The sequence below is a fragment of the Coenobita brevimanus genome, chromosome 89, assembly GCF_032717465.1.
Source record: "Coenobita brevimanus isolate Jiangsu-jjx chromosome 89, ASM3271746v2, whole genome shotgun sequence".
NCBI lineage: Eukaryota > Metazoa > Arthropoda > Malacostraca > Decapoda > Coenobitidae > Coenobita > Coenobita brevimanus.
The window spans coordinates 11,815,398-11,824,532 of record NC_137042.1 but is presented as its reverse complement, the minus strand read 5'-3'; the positions used below and the strand labels follow the sequence as shown (position 1 = coordinate 11,824,532).

The 9,135-nt window shown below is 47.1% G+C and overlaps 1 protein-coding gene across 1 annotated transcript in view; it reads right to left on the bottom strand.

Moving 5' to 3' along the window:
- Window positions 1–3,103: 3,103 nt before the first annotated feature.
- The window catches only part of LOC145411314 (ionotropic receptor 93a-like), an 83,105-nt gene continuing 77,073 nt past the window's right edge, over window positions 3,104–9,135 (bottom strand). Inside the window, exons 17-20 of the mRNA XM_080281338.1 lie at window positions 7,398–7,578; window positions 5,549–5,627; window positions 4,334–4,491; window positions 3,104–3,223 (exon numbers count right to left, since the gene is read on the bottom strand). Of these exons, the coding sequence (XP_080137464.1) occupies window positions 3,105–3,223; window positions 4,334–4,491; window positions 5,549–5,627; window positions 7,398–7,578 (537 nt within the window). The 3' untranslated portion in view covers window position 3,104. The remainder of the gene's footprint in view (window positions 3,224–4,333; window positions 4,492–5,548; window positions 5,628–7,397; window positions 7,579–9,135) is intronic.

The following is a 9,135-nucleotide window of genomic DNA, read 5'->3' as shown; positions in this document are numbered from 1 at the left end:
TTTATACTTTAAGCCCTAATAATCCTGTTGTATGTTACCGATGCAAACTGAGTCGATAACCAGCAGATCTGCGTAACATACCAGAGAAAGTAAGGGGTAAGATGGAAAGTATATCACAAAGGAAGAGGTACTGCAAAGTCTCCAATGCGAACGAGAACACGACTATATACAGTATGTCACGAAAATCTAAAAACTTCCCCAGCCTTTTCCAGATTCAAACTCAATTACCATTCATCAATTATTCACGAGTCTGAGAAGGAGCAAAATTCGATTATTCTGTTAACCAGTAAAAAACAGGCGAATAATTCCATTTAAACTGAGACGTGTACCTATTAAAGTTGTTTCTTTGTACTTAATTTGGGCTTCACATCTATCAGTCAATTCACTGGCTAAAAATACTGAAGCATGTCACTGAGTTCCAATTAAGTCTGCGAAAATCATCACTTTTATGAACTGCATGCATCAGAAGCTCTAAATCTCACAAAATGAGCCCCACAATCTGCTGAAATGGAAATGGAATTCCCCCGAGCTAAACCCTGTATTGGATTATATAGCCCCGCTAGGGTTACAGGAGGGAGCTACCCCTCCCGGCACGGCAGCCCGGGCGAGGCTCGAACTTGCAACCTCCCGATCACAAGCTCAGCGCTCTACCACTGTGCTACCGCGCCCCCCCCCCCCCACAATCTGCTGAGAACCTGGATATCTTGACTCAGTAATCACAACAACACAAAGCCAAGAACAGAGAGCAGACAGAGCTTTTGACGATCCTGGAGGTCGGTTGGGTTCAAAGCATCTCTTAAAGGGTTTGTTGAGGTTCAGAGCATTTTAAATAGGGTTCATTTTTTATATTTGGTTTCTTTCAAAAAGGTCCAGTTGAAATTGGTATATTTCCTAAACAGTTTATTTAGTTCTGACATTCTCTTCCTATCTGTGTTAGCCTATACCTGAAACGTTTCTATGGATTTGAGTTTGAGCTTTCTTTGTGCGTTCGGTTTATTTTGAAGCATTTCTCGGACAATTCAGTCGGGTTTTAAACAGTTAAGGATGCTAATCTACGGAGCATCTCTTACAAATTTCAGTTTTATCTGGAGCGTTTCGTGAGGGTTACAAGTATTTTTGCAGGATTATGGAGCGTTTCATGGGGGTTACAAGTAAATGTAGGAAAATTTGTGACAACACTGCACCATTTCGTGCGTCAAGTTTTATATATACCCTTAATACTATCCTTAACATTAATTATGTACTTCACATTTACCATCGTTGTAAAATAGTATCAGTGCTCAATATACTATCGCTATTTATAGAGGATATATATAAACAGTAGTTAGATGGACTTATAGCCTATACGAGGGGGTAGGGGTTGGGAGAGGGGGAAGATGTGGCGGGACGGTGATTGCATAGAAAACTGAGTATAAGCGATGTGTAGGTTTGCTTGCGAGTGAATGATTGCATTTATTAAGATTGTTTTTGTGCATACTTAAGTTAGGGGCAGTATTCATAAGTTTCTTAAGCCACCAAACACTTCATATCCAAACCAGCATGAATATTTAAGTGAAAAAGGAAATGAAACTATAACGACAAATCTTGACAATATTAAACTGTTCTGAAGACTTACAGTAAAAATTAGCTTAATATCTTTTACGTATACTTCCCCAGACTTATCCTTAGCGCATGAAAGCAGTTAAAAGCCTGAGAACAATACTAGTAGCATTAATGGTAATAGTAGTAGTAGTGGTCATAATAGTCGTAATAGTAGTAGTAGCTATAGCAGACATAAGCGACAGATACATTAGTAGTTGTCACAACAGTAATACAAGCGACAGAAAGGTACTTAGGAGAGCGCTGGCATTTGGCAGAGTGGAAGAGTATTTGCATAGAAAAGCTAAAAGAATGAACGAGTGCTATTGCAGCTAAAGTTAGGAAAGTATGGGAGTGTTTGCCAGCTTGTGAGAAGGGTGGTGTGGGTGCGTGGGGCGTGTTTGCTTGCTTGAAGGGAGTGCTTGAAGCTGAAAAAGCGCAGAAACAGCAGAATTAGTGCGAATGTGGCTGTTATAGAAGTTGTATGTGAAAGTGAAAGGAAGGAAGAATGTGAGAGTGAAGAATGAAGCGCGTATAAGAGTGCGGTGACTAGAGTGAAAGCAGAGTGAACGTGACGAAGGGAAAGTGTGTGGGAGAGTGACAATGACAGCGTGGAAATAGCTTGAAGAGAACGTGAAAGCGGAATATGTTATGCATATGGCACTGCACGGCTAAAGAGAGAGAGCAAAAGCGGACAGAGTGCATGAATGTGTGAGTCAGTGGGGGACAGATACGTTAGCGGGAGAGATTAGCGTGTCAGTGGGTGAGATAGGCGAGTTTGAGGGTGAGATGGGCGAGTTAGCGGGTGAGATAAGAGTCAGTGGATGAGATAGGTGAGTCAGTGAGTGAGATAGGCGTGTTAGCGAGTGAGATAAGAGTCAGTGGGCGAGATAGGCAAGTCAGTGGGTGAGATAGGCGAGTCAGCGGTAAGATAGGAGTCAGTGGGTGAGATAAAACTCAGTGGGTGAGATAAGAGTTAGCGAATGAAATAAGTGAGTCAGAGGGGAATAAGGTGGGTCATGTCGGGTTCCGGGGTGGAGGGCGGGGTGGGGGGAAGGACGATGACGGGCGGAGACTTGATGAGAGGAGCCCAGACAGAAGACCACTTGGAGATACGTTGCCTGGTTGGCGAGGGGGACGGGCGGGGATCCTCTTGTCCTGCTGGTGTTGCATCCTGGTGACTGGACGGCAGTGTGGTGGTGTCCAGGGACGAAGAAGAAGGCAGGGGCGAGGAGGTGAGAGTGATAGAGGGTAGATCGGAATTGTCAGGGCCTGAACGGCTGGGAGTGAGGCTAGCTTTACGATCACCCTTAGACAGTTCAGGGTGAGCAGGAAGGGTGAGGTCTGGAGTCAGGGCGGTGGCACAATCAGCAAAAGATAAATCAGGGTGCGTAGGGAGGGTGAGGCTTCGACGTGGGACGGGAGGAGGCCATACCAGGGAGGGGTGGCGTGTTTTGGACTGGCGACGCTTTGGTGGCGGTGCGAGGGACTGGAAAGTCACCATGCTCTGCAGAAACTCGAGGTCCTTAAGCCATAAACGGTTTGACCAATGTCCCCGTGCTGGTACGGGACCCAGGCGCGCTTTTGTCCCAGCAGGTCCGCATTATACACTCGCCCGTGATGATGACCGCGGCTATCACGAACCCTGAGAGAGAAGGATATGTGCAGATAAAATTGAGAAGCGGCAACGGAGGGAAAGACATAGGGAGATATGGGGATAATGAAATAACAAGAGAGAAGAGAATAATGCGGTTAAAGGGAAGGGCGATGGAAAGAAGAAAAAAAAAACGAGTGGAGAAGGGAGCGGTGAACTCTTAAGATCTAGACTTAACCCTACGGTCACCATGATTCTGAGGTGCGGCCCACCTGAGATTTTTAACGAAATTTATCTCAGTCATAATGTCTCATAAGATAGCACCTGCCAGCAGCTACTGTTGCGTTTTTACAACTACTGTAATAAAAAATCAATATAGCGTATGTGAAGAACTACTAGACAATACTTCACTATACAGACATGCAGGGCCAATTCAGACAAACATCAATATTAGTACAGTTCAACCCACAGGTCAAAAACTAACCTTCCTCGGTGACTCAGACCTTTGCTCATTTTTCTTTAAAAGAAAATCTCTTCATCCTTGGACATCCCTGAACTCTTCCATCAAGTTTGATCCAAATCAGATAAAAACTGTTTAAGCTGACATTGTCGTGTGCCTTGACCTTTGACCTGTTGTTCTTTAAAACATTGTCAACCCTTGACTGACCATTCACTCTTCCACAAAGTTTGGTTAAAGTCAGAGCAAAACTGCCTAAGAAAGCTAATACGCTATAACGCGATCTTCAGTCACTTTACGTAAATACTTACTCATGTAGTTAGTGACAGGACCCTCTTCCTATGACACTATCCCTCCAATCCTTCAGTCATCCATCCACTCACTTATCCATCCACTCACTCACCCATCCACTCACTCACCCATCCACTCATTCATCCAGTCATCCCTTTACCATGTGATCTCACCTCCAGTCCCCCTAAGACTCCACTTGCCGACCTATGAGGAGTGGCAATAACGAAAACTACATTTATGAAAGTAAGGCCATCAGGTTTTTGACGGTGTTCCTCCCTCTCTCCAAAGAAAGTAAGTGCAATCCAGCCTCTGTTCCTTCATCTTTTCTTCTGTCTCTCTACTAACTAACCCGTTCCTCTATCCTTCCCCCATGCAGTCCCTCCTCCCATACCTCCATCTCTGCACTGCCTCACCTATGAAGAGGAGGAAGAATGAGCCCTGCATGTCGGAGAGTGAGACGGTCCTGTTGGCGTCCCCTCCACCGTAGGCTGTGTCGGAGCACTTGTTCTTCCTGGGCCAGTAGTCCTTCTTCCACTTTTGTATTAGCCCTCCAACCTGCATCTTTTTCAGTCTGGTGGAGGAAAGAAAATGAGTGGAAAATTGGTATATACTGTATTTCTTTCATCCACCTTCCATTCATCAGTCTTCTTATCCTATCTTTTCCACTCTTCTGCTTGTTCTGTTTGCTTCTATCCATCCACCTGCATCTTCTTCAGTCTGGTGGAGAGAGAAAAAAACAAGAGAGGGAATTTGGTTTGTATACTTCTTCCATCTACATGTCCATCCACCTTCCATTCCTCATCCACTTATCCTGTCTACCAAGTCCTCTTCTCTTTATTCACTTACATCTTCCTCAATCTAATGTGGGGAGAAAATGGTGACAATTTTTTTATATTCATCTGTTCACCACCTAGTCTTCTGTCTGCGTGGTCTATTTTCATTTCCGTATCCGTCCGCTTACCAGCATCATCTTCAGTCTGACAGAATAGAAGACGGAGAAAGTATTTATACTCTATCTACCACCACGCCCTTCCATTCCTCATTCCGCTCATCCTGGTTACTGTCAGTCTATTTCGTTTCTGTATCAGTCCACCTACTTGCATATACTTCAATCCCGTTGTAGAGAAAATGGAGAAAATGTTAGATATACTCGTGTATCCACCACTGGCGTAGCAGTCACAACAAATGGTTGGGCCAAGGTGGGGCCAACCTTATTTGGGGGAGTGGGGGTTCACCAACCCCAATATGTAAATGTGTTAACTCATTTTCAAATTTTTCACAGCACCACGTCCACACATTAAATAACCCGAAATTTTAAATGGGGGCCGATGAGGGGGCCACAACTAGATCAGTTACGCCATTGCTCTCCACCTTCCGTTTCTCACTACGCATCCTCTCCACCAAATTTGTTTTCACTTTTGCGTAAGTCCACCAGCTTTCACTGTCTTTAAACAGGTGGAAAAGAAAACGGAGAATAAGTTATAAAAAACTATATATCGGTGGCCTATCCACCAGCCACCACTTCCACTGTTCACTCCATTTCTTTTCATTCTACTTATAAACCAAATGGAAGATTGCATATTTTTGTACACATATAGATTACGTTAATTCTATGTACTATCACTTACTCAGCGTTGAAATGATCGATGTAGGGACTGGTGGGGGGCAAAGCCAACGCCACACTCTCATGATAGAACTTCTCGCGACCTGGGGGAGAAAAAATTATCCAGCCATCATCCAGTCCTTTCCCATCCATCATCCATACCATTCCCATCCATCATCCATACCATTCCCATCCATCATCCATACCATTCCCGTCCATCACCCAGTCCTTTCCCATCCATCATCCATACCATTCCCATCCATCATCCAGTCCTTTCCCATCCATCATCCATACCATTCCCATCCATCATCCAGTCCTTTCCCATCCATCATCCATACCATTCCCATCCATCATCCAGTCCTTTCCCATCCATCATCCATACCATTCCCATCCATCATCCATACCATTCCCATCCATCATCCATACCATTCCCATCCATCATCCATACCATTCCCATCCATCATCCATACCATTCCCATCCATCATCCAGTCCTTTCCCATCCATCATCCATCCCATTCCCATCCATCATCCATCCCATTCCCATCCATCATCCATACCATTCCCATCCATCATCCATACCATTCCCATCCATCATCCATACCATTCCCATCCATCATCCACCCCATTCCCATCCATCATCCACCCCATTCCCATCCATCATCCATACCATTCCCATCCATCATCCATACCATTCCCATCCATCATCCATCCCATTCCCATCCATCATCCATCCCATTCCCATCCATCATCCACCCCATTCCCATCCATCATCCATACCATTCCCATCCATCATCCACAATCCAAATCGCTTAAGCAGGAAAGTAGAGGTTAGGGGATAGATTACTCATTCTGGCCTTAAAGAACTGAAGGCTTGATTCGTCAGTCGCTAATCCCTGAGTGTCATTACCTAAGCAATAAATCCCGTTCCCAACCACTCCTTGGAAGTGATCGGGGCACATCCGGTTGGAGCTCCTTAACCCACTAAGCCACTAGGCAAAAGGAAATAATTATAAAGAATGTTAAGAGTTTCTCATATAAATCTTCATACGGTAAAAGGTCCCGTTTTGGATCATGTTGTTTCTTTGTTTTTTTTTCGCTCCAGATTTCACTCTGGTTAGCTGTGGAGTTTTTCGAAGCTTTATGAATTCAGAAATACTAATGAGCAAAGCAACATTAAACACAACTACGATTCAAGCATTACTAACATCATTCCCAATTCAGACACATAACAATTCGTGGGCATATATTATATCCTCTCCGTTCCCACTCCCCCTTTGTTTTCTTCCTACCTCTCTTCCCTCCCCTCCCCACTCCCTTCTCCCTCCTCTTCTCTCTTTCCTCCTTCCCCCTCCCCCTCCTCTCCCATTCCTCCTTTCCCCTCCTCCTCTCCCATTCTTCCTTCCCCCTCCTCCTCTCCCTTTCCTCCTTCCCCCCCTCGTCTCCCTTTCCTCCTTCTCCTTCCTCCTCTCCCTTTCCTCCCTCTCCCTCCTCTTCTCCCACTCCTCCTTCCCTCTCCGTAACACACCTGAGGAAGGCCTGCTCTGTGTTTCGTGTAAGCTACAGATCTTCACGCTTGCCCTTTCTCTCACTCTTCCTCACTCTCTCTTCCCTCACACATTTTTGTACTCTCCCTCTCTCCCTCCTCATTCCCTCTTCCCTCACACCCTTTTCTGCTCTCCTCCTCTCCCTCCCTCCTCTTTTTTCCCGTTTTCAATCCTTCGTTATCTCTCTGCTTCCTTTCTCCCTTCTTTCCTTTCCTTTCTTTAATTCTTTCTCTCCCTCCCCCCGCTGTTCCTTCAGCTTTCTCCTTCCTCTTTCTTCCCCTTCTGTCTACTTGTCTAGTAATTTATCTGTATACCTCCAAAATACTCACCAAGGGAGAATTCACAGGAATCCGTCGCCCTGAATCTGTCCTCAATAATAAACAACAGATTCGCCTCCCACTCCAGGAACGCGTGATCCGTGTCCCTCACCCTCACGTACAGGTCCTCTCTTTTCTTGTCTTCGTGCTTCTCGGCGCGCTCACCCACATCCTTGAACTTGCCCTCAGCTTCCTGGGGACATGGGAGGCGGTGGAGGTTTAGTGGGGAGGCGTAGCGGGGAAGATGTGAGGCATGGGGCGGAGGCGGAGGGCGAGAAAGTGTTGAAGACTGATTAGGAAGCGTTGAAGAGGGAGAGATGGTGATGGGGATAAGCGATGAAGTGTAGAAGGGGAAGGTGTGGTGTGCGGCGGTGGCAGGGGACGTTAAAGTGTTGAAGGAGATGCGGTATGAGGCGGAGGCAGGGGGTGGGAAAGTGTTGAAGATAATTATAGCCTTACCAGAGGGAGACGTGAAGTGAAACGGAGGCAGGGAGCGGGAAAGTACTGAAGACCAATAATTAGGGGGACACAGAATGGGACGGAGGCAGAGAACGTGAAAATGTTGAAGATTAAGACATAGTAGGGCGAGGTTTGGTATAGGGAGGAGGCACAGGATGGGAAAGTATGAAAAACTAGTTAGGAAGGGTGAGTGACAGGGGGTGATAGTGAGACGTGGCATGGGGAAGTGTGGTGTGGTGCGGAGGCTTAAGGTGGGAAAGCGCTGAAGGCGAGTTAGACAGTGCTGAGAAGGGCATGGTAGAGGGAGATGGTTGGGGTGGAGGGAGGAGATATGCGGAGTGAGGGGGAATGGGGCGGAGGCAGAGTGTGGGAAACTGTTAAAGAAGTCAGGGAGTGTGAAGGGAGGATGGGAGAGGGCTACGTAGGCGGAGCGGGAGATGAGAGGGAAAGGGAGGGTTGGGAAGGAGAAGGAGAGACAGACCAAAAGGAAGAAGAGGATGATGAGAGGGAGTGGGAAAGAGGAGGAGGAAGTGAGGGAGGAGGAGAGGAAGAGAGAGGAGAGAAAGAGCTGGGAAGAGATGGAGGAGGAGGGGAGGGACGAGGAGAAGAGCGGGGAAGAGAAGGCGGAAGGGAGGGAGGAGGAGAGGAAGAGTGGGGAAGGGAAGGGTTAGGAGGGGAAGAAGGAGAGGAGGAGCGGGGAAGTGAAGGAGGATGGGGAGGGGAGGAAGAGTGAGACAGGGAGGGCGAGGTGGGGGACACAGAGGGAGGAGGCGAGAAGGAAGGGGAAGAGTGGTGAATGGACAGAGGAAGAGGTGGAGGGTTAGAAGAAGAACGAGGAGGAGGAGGAGGAGAAGAAGAAGAAGGAGGAGGAGGAGGTGAGTGGGAAGGGGTTGGAGTAAGGGAGGAATGGGGAGAAGAGAAAGAGTGAAGGAAAGCTGGAGGTGCGGAGGAGGGGCGGGAGAGGAAGAAGGGTTGGGAGGGGGAGTGGGGAGGAAAGGGAGGGAGAGAGGATATGTGGAGACGCTCGTGAGGAGAAGAGAATGAGAGAGAGAAAACATGACGGAAGGAGTGGGAAGGAGAGGAAGATGGGAGAGAGGAGGGGTGGGGAGGGGAGAGAGGAAGGGAAGGAGGAGTAGGTAAGCGATAAAACGATGGAGGAGGAAGAGAGATGGAGCGGGGAAGAAAATGTGAATGGGGAGAAGAAGGGGGAGGAGGAGTGGGGGGAATAGGGAAGGAGGGAGGAGGAGGTGATTGGAGACGCAGTGAGAAAGGAGAAGACGGAGGGGGAAAA